General features: G+C 38.5%; 1 protein-coding gene across 1 annotated transcript in view; it reads right to left on the bottom strand.

Moving 5' to 3' along the window:
- The window catches only part of LOC148777545 (uncharacterized), a 37,625-nt gene that overhangs the window by 10,743 nt on the left and 3,548 nt on the right, over window positions 1–23,334 (bottom strand). The window contains 5 exon segments of the mRNA XM_088836795.1: window positions 9,584–9,853; window positions 15,242–15,517; window positions 17,030–17,335; window positions 17,443–17,632; window positions 21,357–21,571. Of these exon segments, the coding sequence (XP_088692921.1) occupies window positions 9,584–9,853; window positions 15,242–15,517; window positions 17,030–17,335; window positions 17,443–17,632; window positions 21,357–21,571 (1,257 nt within the window).

Raw genomic sequence — 23,334 nt, 5'->3', positions numbered from 1 at the left:
ACCTTGTGGACACTCTCTGTAACTACAACTTGACAACAAGTGCTGAGTGGAACCTCCAATTCCTGGTGGCTCAGATGATAAAGAATCTGGCTGCAATTCAGGAGACCAAGAGTTTGATCCCTCGGTTGGGAAGATCCCCTGGAGAAGGGAACAAAAACCCACTCCAGTATTCTTGCCTGGAGAATTTCATGGACAGGGGAGCCTGGCAGGCTACAATCCATAGGGTCACAAAGAGTTGGACGCAACTAACACTTCCACTTCCAATTCACAGGGCCTGGGTGGCTGCTAATGACAGCTGCCCTCAGGAAATGTCCTGTGGCAGATACTACAGAAATAAATTCCAAACACTACCGACTTTTACAAAGCCAATTGCAACAGGTAAAATTTCCTCACTCCATTTAAGGAAAAAAGAAAAACAAACCAAGCTACCTAAGGACAAGATGCTCAGGAATGCCAATCAAAATTACAATGAGAAATCAAATCCCACCAGTCAGAATAACCATCCTCACAAGTCTACAAACAATAAATGAAGGAGAAAGCCTGGAGGAAAGGGAACCCACATACACTGTTGGTGGGTATATATATACTGGCACAGTTACTATATAAGACAGTCTCCAAATGCCAGGAAAAAAAAGGATAGCTAAGCCTAGAATTTGACATTCCCACACCTGGGCCTATATCCCAAGAAAACCATAATTCAATAAGACACATGCACCCCAACATTCACTGCAGCACTACTTACAACAGCCACAACACAGACCAGCAAAATGCCCACCACCCCATTCAAGCTCAGAGAAGATGTGGTGTGTATATACAGTGGACTATTACTCAGCCACGAAAAACACACGAAATTATGCCACTGGTAGCCACACGGATGGACCTTGGAGGATGACACTAAGCGAAATCGGCCACACAGAGGAAGACAATAGCATATGATGTCCCCTCTAGGCAAAACAAACCAACAAAAAAAGAGACATAGGAACTAATTCATAACACAAAAAGAAACTCTGAGAATTCAAACATACAGTTGAAAAAAAAAAAAAACTGAAGGGCCAAGAATGAATTAGAAGGTGTTTGTGAACTAACATATACACAGAAATCTGTATCTGTAATATATAATCCACAAGGATTATTTTTGTTCCTTCCACCCATCCATCATCCATCCATTCACAAAGAACTAATGTTCAGCACTTGGAACTTTGCTGGAGCTTCTGTAATAACTTCCAAGGCAAAAGAACCCAAAAGAGAATCGCTATGATATACCCATACATATCATCACTGAACCAGGAGGCTGTACACTGAAAACAAGCACAATATTGCAAATCGACTATACTCCAACATATTATCTGCATAAAATTAAAGAAAAGGAAAAAAAAACATATTTATCCCTCCAACCTCCCTGACCTGGGCAGCCATCCCATCTCTGGAGCCTGAGCAGGTTTGGGTCCAAAGACTAGACTATGGTGGGGTCAAATTTCAAGCATTCCAAATGTTCAAAATTAGTGTCTGTAGACTTTTTGAGTGACTTAAAATCAATGTGAATCTCAAAATGTAAAGTATTGGTATGTACACATATCATATATAGTAATTTAAAATATTCAAAGAGATGAAGAAAATATGCACTAGTGTTTTCCAGACACACGGCAGCATGGGGAATGTACGCAGTAAGCATAGATGATAAATGTGCGCCTATCATGTGCTTTAAGAGGCGCTACAGGGCTCCCAGACTCACAGAGTATGGTCCAGTTTTCAAAATTTGCCTAAAAATTACTCACATTCCTCACTCTTGGATTAAGTCATTGAAAGTTCCAATTAATTCGCACATGTGGTTTTTTGGTAATAGATTAAGAAAAACTTCATGACTTCTCAATTTTAAACAAGGTTAGCTCTATCTGTATACTAGGCAATTACAAAACAGGCTCAGTAATGAGGTTTTGCTATTGTTTTAAAGGATCTTTGAAACTGACTGCATTACAGTAAACACAGAGTACTAATTTGAAATGGCACACAAAATCAAAATCAAGAAGCACCGTAGGCACGTCCTAAAATACTTACATGTTTTTACTGCAGGTACATAATATATATTACTTAATTTCGTCCCACTGATGGTAGACACAAAGAAATTATATTCTGTGCCTGGGGTTAAATTGTCAACAGTTATTTTGTTGTCTTGTTTCAAAAGCCTGGTTATGTTTGGGCCTCGGTCACTTGCAATATGTATGCCATCAAACACTCCAACATCAGGCATCTGAACAAATAAGATCACAGAGGTACTATGGCTTTCATAAGGAATAACAATCTGAACTGGCTTGGGCTCTGAAAGATAAAAAGATGTTTATAATTAGTATGGTCTGAAAACTTTCATATTTCTCTAACATGTTCTAGAATTTGTCAAACAATTAAATGCTTATGTATTCAACTTACATTTACTAGGTTAGCATTGGACAGAGAAACAAAGAGTAGCTCTGGTGAAAGCGACTCAGTCGTGTCCGACTCTTTGGGACCCCATGGACTATACAGTCCATGGAATTCTCCAGGCCAGAATACTGGAGTGGGTAGCCTTTCCCTTCTCCAGGGGATCTTCCCAACCCAGAGACTGACAAAGAATGCTGACAAGTCATATATACATATATACTGAAAGGGCCTAATTAACTTTCATTTTTTTGATTCTCACGAATAGTCTAAAAAAACATAAAAATCTGAGATCTACCTGTGTTTTACCTTCTTATCTATTAAGAAAATACTTTTGAAAACCTACATACCAGAAGGAATGCTCAAAGAAAATAAATAAGGCCAGATTCCTGCTTTCATAAAATTCTCAAACTCGGAACTCGTGTGCTCCTATGCACCTAAAGATGATGCCTAAGTGTACTGTTCATTTGTGTGTTGTGTGATTCATACAGTTTCATCCTTAGGATGGTGTTTGTCCAGTTCTAAAAGAATCACCCAAATATGAAATTTGTCATTATTAAAAAAAAAAATACAAGCAGATCCCTAAATAGAGTCCCTTCATGGTTAGAGGGACATGAACAAAAAGGCTGTTGAGAACAGAGAGAGAATTCTAGCAGAAGTAACAACACTGGGGAGGGCTTTCCAGAGTCGAGGACAATGTTGTATCTCTTACAGGACAGAACAAGTCTCCCAGAAAAAATGTGCAGGACACAGACAGGCAGTCAGGAGGGAATCCCAGACCAAGAGGAAAGCATCAGCAAGGCCTGGAAAAACTGGTCACCATCGTGTATCCAGGGAACACCAAGCTCTTCCAGCTCTTTACTAGCGGGGAAAGTTACTAGTCACTAGTCCTTGGCAACTAGTTTCCAGTTACTAGTCTTCAGCAAGTTTCTTAGTCACACTGTGCCTTGGTTCTTTCTAAACTGCTCAGGCACAGGCAGGCACTCAGGGTGGTTCAAGCATGGGTTGTGTCTGAGCAACAGCGAGCGGGCAAGGTCCGAGGCTGGTCACTGTCCACGAGAGGCTTTGCCTGCCATGCTCTGGTGAAAGCGACTCAGTCATGTCTTACTCTTTGGGACCCCATGGACTATACAGTCCATGGAATTCTCCAGGCCAGAATACTGGAGTGGGTAGCCTTTCCCTTCTCCAGGGGATCTTCCCAACCCAGAGACTGAACCCAAGTCTCCCTCACTGCAGGCGGATTCTTTACCAGCTGAGCCGCCAGGGATGCCCATGCTCTGGAGGTCAGACTATTCTGTCCACACAGGGATTTTGAGCAGACATTTCATTTTTAGGAACGTGGTTCTGGCAAACATTTGGTGGAAGGATTCATTCACATTTTATTTTCTCCCTGACGTCTGTTAAAGAGCTTTATTGTGATACTTAGAACAGATTAAAATTTTAGATAATTTCTATCTGCACTATTTTTTCCTCAGACCAATTTTAATTTCAATTCTATTTTCAGATTATTGGGATACTGTCCAGTATATCCTTATGTCTGTCTTTCTTCCAAACAGGTATCTTCTCAAATATACATTCTAAAAAAGTCTTTGTTTTTCCTCTCCAGAGAGTAAGTAGATGGCCTTTTCAGTTTTTTTTTTTTTTTGGGTGACATCTGGTTTGATACAATGGAACTTATTCTAAGTCATTGTTAAATATCTGACTTTACCCAGAGACAGTACTGTCTAAAAGGATTTAAACACACATCTACAATTAGAAATACAGAACATAAAATCTGTGCACTGTCTCCATCAATTCATTCAGCTGTAATAACAGAACTTTCCTCTTCTGTTCTGGGTGGTTATCAGGAAACGTTCACTATACTAACCATAACACATTCCATAGAGTATATTACTGGGTTTCAAGGCACTTTTACCATGTTTTTCTTTTTCCAGTTGTACATATTTTTCTTCTTCTGTCATTACTAACATCTTTGGTGGGTTTCCTCTCTAAATTCCACACAGCTTGGAAAGCTTTCACAGCAAGCAGGACTTTTCCAAGACTAGCATGATATCCCACAAGTATCCAGCCCATCTGAATCTACGGGCAATTATCTGTGAACACGTCTAAAGATACTTTGAACAGAAATTAAACATCTGGGGTTTGGAAATGACTGACTGATATACTCATGGAAACCATTACTTCCACCTTCTTGGGTATGGAAAACATTTTCTAGGAGAGTCAGTGCTTTAAACAGGCATAGTTGACTCTAGGCTCTAAAAGGATATAGCTGAAAACATTGCCTCCAGTGGGTAAATGTGAAGCTTTACATCAATTTCACTTGCCCAGGCAGATGTAGCCAACAGTATTAACCAGTGGTATGTTAAAACAGAGGGGCACCAAGGCTGGAAAATGTAGAACAGGATAAAGTTAGTCCTTCTCTTCAGAACTATACTGCAAACTTCTGAAACCTCAAGTGGGAGAAGGTTACACTTTTAAAGAAGAAAAAGAAAGGCACTGCTGTTTCTGGTGGATTCCAACGAGTCTCCACCTCTGTGACCAGGACCTCTATCCTTACCTATTTTCCTGCAAAAACTTCTTCAGAGAAAGTGGCAACCTGAGGGCTGTCTGAGGTTTTTTTCAATATGAGATAAAATAAACTAGGTCAAATTCAAAAGCTTTTATTATAGGTTTGTTAGAATGAACTCTCAGGGATGCCCAGTCTATCTTAAAATTTATACTTTTGTGACAGGAAAAAAGAAAACTCAAACACCAGCTCTCTTACAGCTCTCCTTCTCTTAAGAAAAATGGGTTCACTAATTCCTCTAACAGAGACACATACACAACTAGAACAACTTTACTTCCCATTACAGACGACCAAAGCTCCTCGGTGCCATCACTCTACTCCGGCAGAGATATAAAAATGGTAACAATCGCCAAGACTCTCAGAGTGTTTGCTTGGTGTCTGAGTCTTTAAAGTATATTAACTGAATAACGTAGGTAAGATTATCATCACTCCCATTTTAGGGAGAAGAAAACTGAGGACCAAAATGATTGAATGACTTTCCAAAGGACATGAACTGGTCATTGTGGAGCTGTGATTCTAACCCAGGTAATCTGGTTCCAAGGACCGTTGTCGTAAGCACCACCTTCTCCCAAAGGGCACATTTTATAGTTCAGTTCAGTCGCTCAGTCGTGTCCAACTCTTTGCGACCCCATGAATCACAGCACGCCAGGCCTCCCTGTCCATCACCAACTCCCAGAGTTCACTCAAACTCATGTCCATCGAGTTGGTGATGCCATCCAGCCATCTCATTCTCTGTCATCCCCTTCTCCTCCTGCCCCCAATCCTTCCCAGCATCAGAGTCTTTTCCAGTGAGTCAACTTGTCGCATGAGGTGGCCAAAGTATTGGAGTTTCAGCTTCAGCATCAGTCCAGAGATCAAGCTTCATGACCAACAGTTGCTTTCGAGATAACACAGACAGATGGAGAGAAGGTTCAAGGAAAAAGGAATGTGCTAATTAATTATTTTCCTACCTGTCTGTAACATGTAGAAGCTCATTAAAAGGTAAAAGTCCCTCTATGTTTGACTGCCTCAAAGTGTATGGAAGAGAGAGAGACAGGATATAATATCGGGCTGGCCAAAAAGTTCATTTGGGTTTTTCCATAAGATTGAGAGCACCCAAACGAACATTTTTGGCCAATCCAATGAAGGGTGATTATCAGTAATTATTTGTTAAATGAACACAAGGAGAGAATGTCTACCTCCACACCTTGGGACAGGCTAACATTTGCTTAATCATCTTGACACAAGTGAAAATGATGAATGATAAATAATCAGGTGATGCCAAAAGTGATTATAAAGTTTAAGAACTGAATAGAAAGACCGACAGGATTATATGAAATAGTGGAGGGTTTCCCTGGTGGCTCAGAGATTAAGAATCTGCCTGCAAATGCAGGAGGACAAGGGATCGATCCCTGGGCTGAGAAGATCTTACATGCCATGGAGCAGCTAAGCCTGTGGAGCAGCTAAGCTCTAGAGCTGGGGAACCACAACTACTGAAGCCTGAGCGCCCTGGAGCCAGTGCTCCTCAACAAGAGAAGCCAGCACAGTGAGAAGCCCGAGCTCTGCAACTGAACGGGAGTCCCCACCCATCACACTCAAAGAAAAGCGTCCCCAGCAGTGAAGACCCAGAACAGCCAAAGATAAATCACGTTTTTTTGAAAGAAAGAGTGCAGTATTTGAAGGAAAGAAAATATGGACACCACAAGTATCTAATGGGTGTTTCCAAACATGATGGCCTTTCAGTGAATCAGCAAGTAGATCTGCTGTGTGACACTCTGGAGTAACAGACACGGCTCCAAGTCAGACGGAAATGATAGAGGTGCATTACACAATGATCAGAAGAATGTTATATGCTTGCTGCACTGGCCAGAAGATCTCTGTTTTTGAACTTTAAAGCAGTTCAAAAAGAGAAAACTTAAAAAACATTAAATAGAACTTTAAGCCCTAAAATTCTATTAGCCTTCCTCAGATTTATATATGTTAATCCATGTTTCAGCACTCATGTTAGATACTGACGTTATCAATAAGTATCTGAATTAAGCAGAGTCTAGATCTATGTTTGCACCTGAAGATAGACATCTGAATAAGATTTCAAAGGAACTGACTGTCTAGAAAGGATGGTAAGATTTGTTTTTAGATGGTAAATGGGTTGAAATATGCTAAGTTCCCTAGAGTCAAACAAGAATAGGACTTTATAGGTGAAAACCAGTTTAAGAATATATTCAGTGATCTAAATCTTAGGGAGCAAAAACTTAGGCCCAGAGACAACATGGGGAAAATCTAACCCCATTCTGATAATGTTGGTGGCTCTAAGACAACAGCTCATTTCCCATCTACACATTTTAGTTTTATACTTCCATTCTGCATATAAATATATGTTGGGTTGTTTAGTAGATATAAAATAGATTTTTAAAGCAATATATCTTGCTTAATTATCAAATTGTCTTCTTTTTCATAACTGTTTTCTATTATAATTATCTTTAGGTAGTTTTTCACAAAAATTTAAGTATGGAACTATGGAAATAAATTTCAGTTTAGTCTTTGAAAGATAAAACAGGAAGATTTCATGCTGTTTGAATGTAGATACTGCTAACACATAATTTTTTTTTATTAATTCATTTTTCCCACCAGTCTACCCTTATTGTTAGCCAAAAGGCCTGTGAGGTCCGATGATCTTTGCTTCCTCAAAGTCATCACTATTCACCTAAATTAGTCAAGTTAAACCCCCAGTTTCTCCCTCCCTCTGCTCATCATCAGGGGCTTCCCTGGTAACTCATGGTAAAGAATCCACCGTAATGCAGGAGATCAGGGTTCGATCTCTAGGTTGGGAAGATGGAGAAGGAATGGCTACTCACTCCAATATTCTTGCCTGGAGAATTCCAAGGACAGAGGAGCCTAGTAGGCTACCATCCACGGGGAGGCAGAGTCTGACATGACTGACTTTCACTTACTCATCATAAGCAGTCCAGCAAGAAACTTGGACTTTCATATTGTAACATGTGTCCACTACTTTCCAGATGCACTTCCCTATCTTGCTCACCGTAATCTTTTGCCTAGACCCTACAACACCCTGGAGCCAGTTTCCCAGTTCCATTCTCGCCCCTATACAAATCATTCTTTGCCCATATCAGCAGGACATTTTTGTGACAAGGTGACCTCACCCTGTCACCTCTCCTGCATAAACCCCTCAATGACTTTCCACTGCCCTCAGAACAAACGCAAAAGCACAGCCCGCAGGCTCCCTGTGCTCTGACCCCTGAATCCTCATTCAATATCATTTCCTACAGCCCTTCTCCGTCTTCCTTATCCGGTCTTTTTGTTCTCAGACACCAAGGGTGTCCTTGCCTTACATTCTTCAAGACAGCTGTTCATTTCTAAAGTGCCCTTCCTCCATCTTGCTCTGCTCCGGCTCCTCCTTATCACGGGAGCCTCCATCAAATGTAACTCCTATTACAGTCCATCTACAGTAGCATCTCCATTCCTCTTCAATTACTCTTGTAAACAAGGTGTGTCATTTCCACCCTCTTCTAGCAAGGGAACAGTAAATCATTAGTCACTGCTGTTCCTGACCTACAACACACCCTGAAAGGGATTCAGGATGAAGAAAAGGATGAAGCACACTACGCTTTGTGAAAACAGGAAAACAGGCCCTTAAACAGTTGGATATGCTTCAGGAAAAATGTTAATGACCCCATATTCTTACATCTTCCCATACTTGGAAAAGCACTAAAACCGTTAACTGAGATCTGTTCCTCATGACTAGTAGTAATCTTCCACCATGACATACGCTTGATTGCATAGGTCCCTTAGCCAAAATCATCTGTACACTGGCCTCTCCCCCTGCCTCTTTGGAGCAAGTTCCTCAAAACTCTCTGAGAAGCTGTCTCCCAGGCTACAGTCCTCACCAAGATCCCTGAATAACACTGCAACTCACTGCTCTCACGTTTTGCTTTTTTTCAGTTAACACTCTCATTGACATGATTTTTCTGCTTTCCTTAAGGTTTATCACAACTTATAAATATCTATGAATATTATCTAATTCATTTACTTTTTTTCCTTTTCTTTCTTCCTCATTACCTTTTTAATAATTATTTTTCATTGAATTAATTTTGTTTGAAAAATGAAAAATTTTTTGGCCCAAACCTTTTATACACTGTCAATATTTCCTTCTGGTATGCTACGGCATGCCTCTGTGGAGACAATAAAAATTACAAACAGTGCCTGTATGTCAGGCCTTGTTCTATATCCTTATATTTACTAAATCAGTTATTTTCAGGACAATCCATGAAACCTACACTATTATTTTCTTTCACTTCACAAATTTGGAAACTGAGGCACAAACCGGTTGAATGCATTGCCCAGGGTTAGTCAAATAGCTGAACTCAGATTCAAACCTAGATAGTGTGACTTTGGGATGAAGTTACTAAACATAAACAGTGCTGCCTTTGTACAAGCATAGGACATTTGCAAGATACAATGAACAGAAATTGCTCCAGATCCTGAAATACACCAACAATCTGTTTAAAAAGGTAAAACCTGCTACCAGAGAAATCTATCAGAAACTATTTTATAATACCCCCAAATAAGCAAATATCTGTTAAGAAATGAAAAGTATCTGATTCTCACTTAGAGTTTGTTGAATAGTTATCAGCTCGCTCAGGTTCCCATTCATTACTGTTGCCATTCCAATGTCGTATGTCATTCCAGGGATTAAGTGATCAATCTTGAATCTGTTAGCATCCTTTACAAAAAGCTTCCTGATTTCTTGTGTATCTGCTATGGATTTGATTTGGATGTAGACCTCATGGCCATCTTGTGGGGGTTCCCACTGGAGAATTATACTGTCTTCATCCACATCTTCAGGTTTTACACAAATTTTCTGAGGTGGATTAATACCTTTGAGAAATACATAAATACATACATTTTAGTTTATTGTCTGTTATTACTCATGCTGTTGAGTAAAAATATCTCAATTTAGTATTAATTCATGTTTAAAGTAAACAAATCCTCAAGTCACCATGTCTTGAAAAGGACTAAATTTTAGGGGAAAAAAATGTGTCTTGGCTATCACTATTCAAATATTGGAGAATTTTCTTGATTTTTTTTTGTAATAACCAAACAAAAGACACTAGTTTATCTTCTTACACAATTTATTTGAATATCATGCCTTATAATTCTCTGGAAATTATGATTCCTTCCTTTTAATCTCACTGTCTCATGTTACAAACCTCTCCTAAACTTTTGATAGTTCTCAGGCACAATGATCAATAATTAGTTCATGTTTGTAAGGATAATTACACAATTTTAAACTGTTCAACAGCTTTACCTTGGTTTGGTGGTTTAGTTGCTAAGTCGTGTCGGACTCTTGCAACCCCATGAACTGTAGCCCACCAGGCTCCTCTGTACATAGGATTTTCCAGGCAAGAATACTGGAGTGGGTTGCCATTTCCTTCTCCAGGGGATCTTCTCAACCCAGAGATTGAACCCAGGTCTCCTGAACTGCAGGCAGATTCTTTACCAACTCAGCTATCAGAGAAGTTTAACTTAAATAATCTTTAAAGAATTCTCCATAATTTTCCAATCCCATTCACCATTGCAACAAAAAGAATGAAACATATAGTAATAAACCTACCTAAGGAGATAAAAGAACTATATACATAAAATTATAAGACACTGATGAAAGAAATCAAAGATGATATAAACAGATGGAGAGATATTCCATGTTCCTAGATAGGAAGAATCAATATTGTGAAAATGACAATACTACCAAATGCAATCTACAGATTCAATGCGATCCCTATCAAAGTACCAATGGCATTCTTCACAGAAGTAGGACAAAAAATTTCACAATTCATACACAAAAGACCCTGAGTAGCCAAAGAAGCCTTGAGAAAGAATGGAGCTGAAAGAATCATCCTTCCTGACTTCAGATTATACTACAAAGCTACAGTCATCAAGACAGTGTGGTACTGACACAAAAACAGAAATATAAACCAATAGAACAAATAAACAGAAAGCCCAGAAATAAACCTACACATATATGGGTACCTTATTTTTGACAAAGGGGGCAAGAATATACCATGGGGCAAAGACAGTCTTTTCAATAAGTGGTGCTGGGAAAACTGGACAGCTACATGTGAAAGAATGAAATAGAACACTTTCTAACACCATACACAAAGATAAACTCAAAACTGACTAAAGACCTAAATGTAAGACCAGAAACTATAAAACTTTTAGAGGAAAACAGGCAGAATACTCAACGACATAAATCAAAGCAAGATCCACTATGACCCACCTCCTAGAGTAATGGAAATAAAAAGAAAAGTCAACAAGTGGGACCTAGTTAAACTTAAAAGCTTTTGCACAGCAAGTTCAGTTCAGTTCAGTTGCTCAGTCGTGTCTGACTCTCTGCAACCCCATGAATCACAGCACGCCAGGCCTCCCTGTCCATCACCAACTCCCGGAGTTCACTCAAACTCATGTCCATCAAGTCGGTGATGCCATCCAGCCATCTCATTCTCTGTCGTCCCCTTCTCCTCCTACCCCCAATCCCTCCCAGCATCAGAGTCTTTTCCAGTGAGTCAACTCGTCGCATGAGGTGGCCAAAGTATTGGAGTTTCAGCTTCAGCATCAGTCCTTCCAATGAACACCCAGGACTGATCTCCTTTAGAGTAGACTGGTTGGATCTCCTTCCAGTCCAAGGGACTCTCAAGAGTCTTCTCCAGCACCACAATTCAAAAGCATCATTCTTTGGCGATCAGCTTTCTTCACAGTCCAACTCTCACATCCATACATGACCACGGGAAAAACCATAGCCTTGACTAGACGGACCTTGGTTGGCAAAGTAATGTCTCTGCTTTTTAATATACTGTCTAGACTGGTCATAACTTTCCTTCCAAGGAGTAAGCGTCTTTTAATTTCATGGCTGCAATCAGCATCTGCAGTGATTTTGGAGCCCCCCAAAATAAAGGAAACTATAAATAAGGTGCACAGCAAAGGAAACTATAAATAAGGTGAAAAGACAACCCTCAGAATGGGAGAAAATAATAGCAAATCAAATAACTGATGAAGGATTAATTTCCAAAATATAAAAGCAGCTGAAACAACTCAATACCAGAAAAACAAACAACCCAATCAAAAAGTGGGAAAATGACCTAAACAGACTTTCTCCAAAGAAAACATACAGATGGCTAACAAACACAGGAAAAGATGCTCAATATTGCTTATTACTAGAGAAATGCAAATCAAAACTACAATGAGATATCACCTCACACCGGTCAGAATGGCCATCATCAAAAAATCTACAAACAATAAATGCTGGAGAGGGTGTGGAGAAAAGGGAACTCTCTTGCACTGTTAGTGAGAATGTAAATTGATGCAGCCACTGTGGAAGACAGTATGGAGATTCCTTAAAAAACTAGGAATAAGACCACCATATGACCCAGCAATCCCACTCCTGGGTATATACCCTGAGGAAACCAAAATTGAAAAAGACACATGTACCCAATGCTCATTGCAGCACTATTTACAATAGTTAGAACATGGAAGCAACCTAGAGGTCCATCAACAGATGAATGGATAAAGAATTTGTGGTATATGTACACAATGGAATATTACTCAGCCATAAAAAGGAACACATTTTAGTCTGCTCCAATGAGGTGGATGAACCTAGAGCCTATTATACAGAGAGAAGTCAGAAAGAGAAGATAAATATCATATTCTAATGAATATACATGGAATCTAGGAATATAGTACTGATGAACTTATTTGCAGGGCAGCAATGGAGAAACATTCATAAAGAACAGACTTACGGACGTGGGGAGGGAGGAGGAGAGGTGAGATGTATGGAGTATCAGTCAGTCACATCACCATATGTAAAATAGACAACCAACGGGAGTTTGCTGTATGTCTCAGGGAACTCAAACAGGGCCTCTGTATCAACCTAGGGGGTGGGATGGGGCGGGAGAGGTAAGGGATGCTCAAGGGGGAAGGGACATATGTACAACTATGGCCAATTCATGTCGATGTCTGACAGAAAACAACAAAATTCTGTAAAACAATTATCCTTCAATTAAAAAGTAATTTTTAAAAAGAACTCTCCATGATTTTCATAGTCACTTTGTTTTCAGAAACTATAAGTTGATTTTTAATATGTTTTGAAATTCATTTCCTAATCAACAAAATCAAACACTGTATTTTAATTTCTTACGAAAATATTCTGGGTCTATTCATTTCATAACTTCATTTCACAAAACTGAAGCTAGCTTGACTCTAGGTGTTGAAATCGATTATATAAAATTATCAGGAAATGTCAGAATAGTTCCATCAGAAAAACTGCTCAAAAGATTCCATGGTGAAACAACTTCAGATACTTTTTCTTACATACCTACAAAACTTAGGAGTCTGTTATAGTCCCATAGTTACTCAAAGAATTTTCTATTCATGCCTGTGCATTTTTATGGGAGAAAGGCCATTACTTTTTCCACATTTTCAAAGACTCCATTAACCCAAAACAGTTAAATTTTAATGAATAAAATGTACTCCATCAAGTCTCTTCCTGTTGAGTGCCTAGCTTACGTGTTCCAGACCCTCACTATATGCCCCCCGTACTCCACCATGCCAATCTACTCATCATCTCCTAATGTTCAGTTGTCAGTCTTCAGAAAGCCTTCTCCGGCTTTCCCAGGGATAGCTAGGTGGACGCCTCTACTTCGGTCCTCTCTGTCTGTTCACATGCTGTTTGCCCTCCTCGCGGCATCCTTCCGGATCCCCACTCCTGCGTGGCTCACTCTACCTCCCCTCATGACTCAGTGTATCACTGCTCCACAAAGATTCTCATGGCTATCCTTGTACCCCGGTCTAAGTTAACCGATTCCTCTCTATGCTCCTACGCTATCAAGAGCATAAGCCTTCATAGCAATTATAATACACAATCATTATTTTAAAAAATTTGTCTCAATCCATTAATAGGTAAGCCCTCTGAAGGTAGATCCTAGTCTTATTCATCTTTGCATTTCTAGTCTCCAATGCAATTCCTGACACTAAAACATAATCTATTGAGTAAATAATGAATGAAAAAAAAAAGAATATTGCTTCAACCATAGGAAAGTAAAAGAGCACTGGATTACTAACTCCTTAAACACGCACTGCTATGTCAGTTTAGAGTCAACATACATAGCAAGTCACACAATTAAATGTGCAGACTCACATGTACCTTTCTCCTGTCCCTCTGCTACGCAAATAGCTACATCCCATGGAAGATTTTAATGTGATTTAAAAATTAATGAATCTGTGAGAAATCCTCCTAGTCTGCCTGTCAGTTAAAAATGAGAGCATCTTCCTAAAGTGTCAGGAACTCAATCAAGCATGTATCAATTGACATGCTTTGTCTGAGCTTGGGGATAAGAAAACATCTGCTCTCTAGTATCCAACTGGAAAAATACTTCTGATTAGGATTTGCAACACTGAATGCATGTATCTTAAGTATTCGCATTCAGTAAGCATGAAATGATGTATTTTATTATTTGTTTTACAAATAATCATCGTCATCGTCAAAGAATCCCAAGTATTCCTAAGTATGAGAGGCTTAGTTAATCTGTGGCTGTGCACATGAAGGTTTTCCATTCCTCCTCCCTCAATTCTCGTGTGTTTAAATTTTAGCTGGTGAAATTTCAAAGAACCTTGCATATAAACATGCACAAACAATACAATGTGCTGTTATGTGCTTTCATGAATCGAGTTTTCTCCTTTCAAAAAAGACTGACTTTAGGGGGTAAACAGAACGCTTAATTAAAGGATAGGTTACTTTAATGATGATGTTCTAGACAATGATTCAAAAACTGCTATGTGGAGGTGAGTGTAGTTTAGAACCGTATTTGCCAAAAGTCCTGGGGCGACACTGCTCCCTAGAGGTCCATGCATAACACTGAACAGGAAAAGAGCATGATTAAATGTGCAAACCTACTTGTTGGGTCTGAAGCTATCAGAGAGAACTGGTTGACCGACCTTCATCTTTTAGGATAATTTATTTTCCAACAAAGGCTATGATAAGAAATATTCCTTCCAGGAACTCTGGTAGGAAACATGCAGATATGTAAGGAGTTAGTGTAAATCTAAATTAATTTACTATTTAGAATCCATGCTTAGAATCATGATTCAACATCTAGACAAATGTTCAACTCTGATCATTTTGGACCAATGAAGGATCAACACAATTAAATTTCAGCAAAACAGTATTTCAAAGTATGCAGTCTGTACTGATCAAAAGGCAAAATGTGCCCATACCTGTAACGGCTGAAATAGGTTTCTCAAAGTAGCTTAGAGTTCCTCTTTCTGCCACACTGAATAGATAGATTAGATAATGATGGAAAAATTTGAGATTTCCAATTGTTGTGGATATGTTGGGTTTTTCAACAAACACTTCTTCTGATGTAGCATTTTCAGCATCCAAAATAACCACAAGATAATGGTCAAAAGATACAGGATCTGGAGCATCCCAGTGTAAAAATATTTCCGTTGGGGTCACATGAGTAACTGTGACATTCTGGGGTGATAATGGACCTAGCAGATGAGAAGAAACCAAAAAAAAAAAAAGACATTGTACTAGTAATACGGTTTGGCAGAGTAACCTCTTACTTCTCAGTACTTCCACGATACTCTAAATTTGGAGAGAAAAGGAAAATTAGATTTGAGCCCTGACCCTTCCAATTTATATCTCCAACTTCCTGAGTGAATTATTCTTTCTGAGCCTCAGGTTTTTTGAATATAAAATGGGAATTGTAGTAGTAATTATGAAGATTAAATAAAATATGGAGGGTAAAGCACCTGTCAAAGTGTTTGACACACACTAATGTTCAATTTTATTCAAAGCATCACCAAAATTATACTTCTGGCACTCAGTCATCATATGTTATATGTGTCTTTTATTTCTGCCTTGTGACAAGAGGGCGGGGACTTCATATTATTTACTCTTCATCCCTAACATCACTGGGACTCAGGCATTCATCCTCTCACAGAATACTTCCCAACTCCAAATTGTTTCATCCGATGCCAGTTAATTCCCCAGTTAATCCCTCCATATTAGCTTTCCTAAAACGGCGCTTTGCAATTATCAGCCTCCACAACCTGTGTCCGTTCCCAACCCTCCCAACACATAGACATGCATACACATTCTTTTTGATTCTTTCTTTAGAAGCAATAGTTCAACAGTTAAAATAAGACCATCTGGGTGCCTGGATTCCTGTATGGCTTAACAAGCCATGTTAGTCTATCAGTTTATTTATCATTTTTGAAGCTCAGTTTTCTCATTTCTCTATAGCTACTCAAAACGCTGAGAGACTGTAAAATAATGCATTAAAAGTACTTGGAAAAGGTAAAACAAGACTTAGAAACCATAGTCTTCATGGATTTCCTTTGTTTCTAAGGTCAAGTCCAACCATCTAAGACAGAGACTGCTGGCATGCCCAAATCTGATGCCAGCTACAGCTCAAACCACTGTTACCCTCCTGCCCGAAGATGTCCAGTCGATCCACACAACTCTTTTCGTACAAATCACATCACCACATTTTTGCTCATGATGTGCTTTTCTTCCTTCAAGTTGGAATCTAAGCCTATCCTTTCCATAATCCTGCCTCTATCACTCTGAATTCTAAAATGCATTTATTAAATGTACCGGGGACTGGGAATTTGGGTAATTACACTTTTCTATACAATTTTGTTTGCATTTAATTTTATTCCTTACTAATTCTCTCCATTGTAAGTCCCTTATAAACCAGGATGCATGTCTGTTTATCTCCTGCTTTAGCACATCAAAACTTCAGCTTCCCTCAAACTTATTACCTACTGTGAACTGGGAACCAGTCTCATTACTGTAAATAAGATATAGTTCCTGCCCTTCTGGGTGTATAGTTTAATAGGTAAGCCAAACACATAAACAGATTCATTGTCATTTAAAATGGTTAAAGAGATATTTCTCAGAATGTTATGAGAAAAATAGCAGACCCTCAGGAATTATGTGCTAATGATGATATTAAATATTTGAAAAATTATACTTTCAGATATCTTGTAACTTACGTGTTTCAACAACAAATACTGGACTTAAAGTAGTTTTTGCCTCCCATTCATTTATTGCAGAGAATAAAAATCTGTAAACACGGCCAGGATACAATTGTGTAATTGCTTTCTCTGTAGTATCTGGGGGCATGCTTTCAAAATGTTGCTCTTCTGTACAATCTAAATAATATTTAATGATAATTTTATACCCAAGTTTCAGCCACTTATTCAAATTATTCCAAGCACTCAAATTATTCCAACTAAACACAACTTCAGTTGTTCCAACATCCTTTATATAGAACAAAAGGTTTTCCTGCAGAGAAGGTGCTAAAAGAAAGAGAAGAGAATTATTTTTATTAGAAATATATAATTCTATCTTTAAAGCAATAAAAGAATAAGATGCATGAATAGACAAATACTAAAAAAATAATTACATTCATATTCACAAATATATGGCAAGGGAACATAACAGAAAAATCCTGTAAAGAAATAGTTTGATCCAGTTGAGTTTTGCTGTAAAATATAGCAATCTGTTTCATTCTTGGGTAGTAGTGGAAAAAAAAGTATTTCATTTTCCTTAAGGTCAAAAGATGATCCATCCATCCATGTGAGATGACCTTCTTTCTGTAATAAGATGTAAAAATTAAGCCAATTTAAAGGAAAAGTCACATTTCAAAAATGTGTATTTAAAGATTTTTATTAGATATCTATATTATAAAATTTTCTAAGATTGTTAAATCATCAACCAGTTTCATATTTTCATGTAGATTTCCTTCATGGTAAAGATTCTGAGCTGGAGGCAGAGTTCATTTTCATCCATTCAGTAACCATGTCTTTAGGAGAATAAATTTTCGCTTTAAACCTCTATTTTCTCATCTGTAAAATAGGTGTAGTGATAGAAACTACATCTAATTTGTTGTGAGCATTACAGGCAGTGCGTGTGAAGTGCTCAAAACAATGCCAAACACAGACCCTTTATTCTTCAGAGGTTATTTTGATTCAAGTCATCAAATAAATCTTAAGCATCAGAAGAGGTTTGCTTCACTACTTATTAAGCAGTAAGCAAAGATCATCAACCTCAACTTTCACAAGTAATAAATCTCTCTCTAGGTAATGGCTACTCTCCTTGAAAAGGGTAGTAGGAAAAGTAGAGGCTTTGACAAAAATATACCCAGATTCTAGTTAACAGTTTTGCCACTTACTATCTAAGTAACAGACAACTGCTAGCCTCCTAGAAATGAACTGTTTTCACCAGTGCAATGCAGCTAATCAGGACCACTCTGCATGGCAGCCAACAGGTTCAAGAGTGTGAATGCACAAGAGCAGGCACATAACACTGTCTCAAAATCAAATATAATTCTTAGAGATAATGAGCGCTATGAAAACTGAAACTATGTCCATACTGAGATTATGATGCCACCCCTAGCAACAAGCACAGTGCCAGCTAGCGGCATGGATGAAAACTAAAAAGATCTGCTCCCTTCAAATATTCTAAAGAGATTTTAAAACAGTACATTCCAATTCCATCAAGTAGAATGGAGGAATATCACTTCCTTAAAGAGCCTGCTGTATTGCATATATTGTACTGCCATTTTGAAAACAGACAGAGGCTCAGAGGCAGTATGGTCAAACAATTAGGGCATGAGTGTTGGTCAAATAGACACAGGTTTGAGGTCTGGCATGGCCATTTATTAGCTACATGACCCAGGATATTTCTGAGTTCATTTTCCTTATCTATAAAATGAGAATAATTACATTGCCTATTCATAAGGCTGTTGCAAGAACTCAATGAGAATTACCTATGTAACCCTTCCAAAAGTAGAATATAGAAATTATTAATCTTTCATTAAGTTTCTATTGAGTGGCCAAGTCCCATTTGGAAGCTAGGATGTAATGATGACTCAATCTTTTTCTATGACATCCAGTAACAAACTCACACTTACTCAGCATGGGTTTACTTAAAGGGGTGATGACTTTCTCAGTCTACCATAAGGATTGACCCAGAAGTTAATTCTGATGTCAACCTCAAGAGACCAGCTTGAAAGGTCGTAGAGTATAGCGGTTAAGATCAGACAGGTGTGCTAATTTCCTCTGTCATACAAGTAAATCACATAGAACTATACTTAGCACTTAGGAGATATTATAGGACTCAGCTATTGTTACAAAGGAAGGCTTTTTTAAAATAGTTACTTTGATGTTTCACTCACTTTCCAAATCATTTTTAAGTATCTTAAAGCAGAATCTGTATCTTAGGCATTTTAGAAAAATTCATAACCACCACAAGGATGCCTTGAGAGCCTCACTTTGCCTCCCATGAGTATATGATCCAACTTCATAACAAAAACCAGTAACCATAAATATTGGAAGAAAGCATTCTAATTTAAACAGTTCAGAACCACCAAGCTAGAAGCAGGAAAGAAATTATGTATATAGCTGGCCTACTGGAAAGAGACTAGCACACTGGAAGGGGGACCTCTGAGATGAACTGTGGTTTGAGGAATCTTTATTATAATTTCCTTCACTGCCCATTAAAAGATAAATAAACCTCATTAAGGGAATGATGAAAATGCAGTTAAAGATTGCCAACAGCCTCACCCAAGCTTACACAAAGTTCCAAAGAAAAACTGATATCAAAACTGATAGAATTTGCCTTGGGTCATGAGAGATCAGGATATCTCAAGGAGAGCAGAGTGGCAAGAAATAAAAATAAATGGAACACCAAGAAGAAAACACAGATTAGACAAAGACAGTGTTAGGTCTAAAGTTTTCCTACAAAACTTTAACCACAATGAGATTTCATGAGCTATTCCAGTGTTAGGAATGGCTGGATAAAAATGTCACTCACTCTTCATCTCACTGGTATTGACTAAAATCTTCAGATCGTTCTGTATCTCTTTTAGTAAAACTGAGCTCTGAAACCTGGATGTCTACAGTGAAAGAAGTGAAATGGAGACCTCCAAGTTTTCTGGTTCATATTATTGTATTGTTCACAGAGGTAAGAAATAGAGGAAGTGGAGCAGGTTTGATGGGAAGGGTGTGACAAGTCAGTTTTGGCAGTATCAAAGGGTCTGTAGAAAATTTCAAAAGGGATAAAGAAGCAGAAGAAAACTAGATAGATATCTGAAACTTTCTGAACTGTGGTGTTGGAGAAGACTCTTGAGAGTCCCTTCAACTGCGAGGAGATCCAACCAGTCCATCCTAAAGGAGATCAGTCCTGGGTGTTCATTGGAAGGACTGATGTTGAAGCTGAAACTCCCTAATACTTTGGCCACCTGATGCGAAGAGCTGACTCATTTGAAAAGACCCTGATGCTGGGAAAGATTGAGGGCAGGAGGAGAAGGGGACGACAGAGGATGAGATGGTTAGAAGGCATCACTGACTCAATGGACATGAGTTTGAGTGAACTCTGGGAGCTGGTGATGGACAGGGAGGCCTGGTGTGCTGCAGTTCATGGGGCCGTAAAGAGTCGGACACAACTAAGTGACTAAATTGAACTGAACTGAAACCTAAACTCATAAGAGGAAAGTGGGCTAGATAAACATTTGAGAACTGGTCCAGGTGGGAAAAAAATAAGAAATGGATAAGCTCACTTGTATTTAAGAGAGGTTTGGGAAAACACAAAATTAAAGCAAAATTAGGTAAAGAAATCAATGCCTACAAGAGAGATTGGAGGAGGCGGGGAATGGAATGAACAGACAGGAAAAGAGGGATTTTAGGACAACGAAAACGCTCGGTGCCACACTAAAATGATGAACATATATTTGTCCAATCCATAAAACGAATGAAACCAAGACTGAACCGTGATGGAAACCCTAGGCTTTGAGTGATGATGATGATGATGTATCAACACAGGCTCCTGGGTTGTAACAGATTACTATTCTGGTTGGTGATGTTGCTAATGGGGGAGGCAATGTATGTCTGGAGGCAGAGGGTACATGGGTAATCTCTGTCTTTCCTTCAATTTTGCTGGGAACCTGTAAATACTCTAAAAAAGAGAGATACTAGAAAAATAGAAATAGTGTCTGGCTTATAGGAAGTGAAGTGAAAGTTGCTCAATCGTGTCCAGCTCTTTGCAACCCCATGGACTATACAGTCCACGGAATTCTCCAGGCCAAAACACTGGAGTGGGAAGCCGTTCCCTTCTCTCCAAGGGATCTCCCAACCCAGGGATTGAACCCAGGTCTCCCACATTGCAGGTGTATTCTTTACTGTCTGAGCCACCAGGGAATCCCTCACTTATAAGAATTACTCATTAAATATTTACTGAATTAAGGTAAGAAGGAATAGGTGAATGAATGAACATAGATTAAAAGTTTTATCACAATACATATTCTTTATACCTACTGACCTGAAAGTCGCTGAGACCAGTCCAGATTATTATTTGATTCTTTGACCTGAGATGTGAAAATACAAATTTTTTTTCCTCCTCATTTTTTATGTCCACCAGGTGTGCAGAACTTGAGGCTAGCTTACAGTATTGCTGGGCTATATTCCATGGCTTACTCTCTTTGCTAATTCTGTAACAGCTATTTTTTAATGCTACCCATCCTTGTGAACATGAACCTACCAAAATAAAAATGCTTTTGTTAAAGATGGATTCAGCAATATAACATTTCATAATTATATTTCTTAACATCTACAGAGGTTAACTCTAAAAACCTCATAGTATTAACTGTGCACTTTCCCTATATTTCTCCAAACCAATAAAAGTGCTAAAGCTGCTTTATTCTAGTAGTAAGTGAATTAGTACCAACTAAAATAGTTTTTAGTAGCTGTAAGAATTAATTATACAGAATTATTGCCCAATTACACTTAACACAAAACCACAAATATTTTTCTTTCTAAATTACTTTAGGTTACCCTTCCTCTCCCTTACTCTTATACTGCTAGAGAACTTTTAAAGTACATTTCAGACTTTTTTTTTTTAATTTAGAGGGCTCTCCTGGAGTAGGAAATGGCAACCCACTCCTCCCTAGGAAATTCTATGGAACGGAGGAGCCTGGCAGGCTATGGTCCATGGGGTCACAAAGAGTCAGATATGACTCAGCATACATGCACACATACACAAGTCGTCATGCTTGCTATGAATTCTACTCTTTGTCATTTGATTTCAAATGGGTTCACTTTCCAGAAAAAATTTTAAAAAATGGAATGGCTGGCCATTTAGTCCTTTCTCCAAGATTACACAACACAGAAAGACAGGAAAATATCAGCCTGTTCAGAGTAAAAACATGCTGATGCTGATGAAGCATCAGTGACCAACCCAACCCATCTATTAGGAAGATGTAAGAAGGAATTTTTTTTTAATTGGAGTATAATTGTTTTGCAATGCTGTGTTAGTTTCTACTGTCAACAATCTGAATCATACACACACACACACACCCCCTCCCTCTCATCTCCCTCCCATCCCCCTCATTTTGCCCCTCTAGGTCACGGCAGAGCACTGAGCTGAGCTCGCTGTGCTATCCAGCAGCTTCCCACTAGCTATTTTACACATGGTTGTGCATATACATCAGTGCTACTCTCTCAGTTCATCCCACCCTCTCCCTCCTCCACATCCACAATCCATTCTCTGTGTCTGCATCTTTATTCCTACCCTACAAATAGGTTCGTCATCAAAACCATTTTTCTAGATTTCATATATATGTGTTATATATATATTTTTCTTTTTCTGACTTAGTTCACTCTGTAAAGGATATTTTGAACTGTTGTCTCGTTTTCCCTGGGGAAGAAGTATGAGAGGAAATTCTTTAACTACCTTATTATCTTTTTATTAACAAAATTTATTATAAAAGATATTGTGATTCATTTATTGTTCCTATACAGGGTATGGAAATGGGACTCTTAGCCAGTCACAGAAAGTTCATTGCCCCTATTAGCCATCTAGGACTCTGTCCTCAAATCTTTTCCTACCATGTGTGAGAAGGAACAGGAAATAGGAAGACACCAAAAAATTGAACACATTCAGTTCCCCCTTGCAGTATTTCAAATTTAGGTCAGGTCTGATTGGGGATGAGTAATGGAGAAACTTCAAGTAGAAAGAAAAATTTATATATATTTTTCCCTCCTTCAGGAAAGAGATTTATATGACACAGATTCTTAAAATAATTTTCTTCTTAGAGATACAATTCATTGACATACCATAAACCAACCATTCTGGACTAGAATCTCTCTAAATGTCCAAGCATCCAATTTGATTCTATGTTTCTGAAAAATAACTTGAGACCAGAGGAGTTGGTAGTTAGCACTCTAATTCTGCTGAGCTGTACTTTTCACCTTTTATTATTTATGAGGGTCCACTGCATTCTGGGTGTGCTAATGAAATA

The sequence above is a fragment of the Moschus berezovskii genome, chromosome 6 (assembly GCF_049115385.1).
Source record: "Moschus berezovskii isolate FMDL1 chromosome 6, NW_MosBer_1.0, whole genome shotgun sequence".
NCBI classification, from domain to species: Eukaryota; Metazoa; Chordata; class Mammalia; order Artiodactyla; family Moschidae; genus Moschus; species Moschus berezovskii.
Note: the sequence above shows the minus strand (reverse complement) of the source record. Positions and strands in the feature narration are given on the sequence as shown.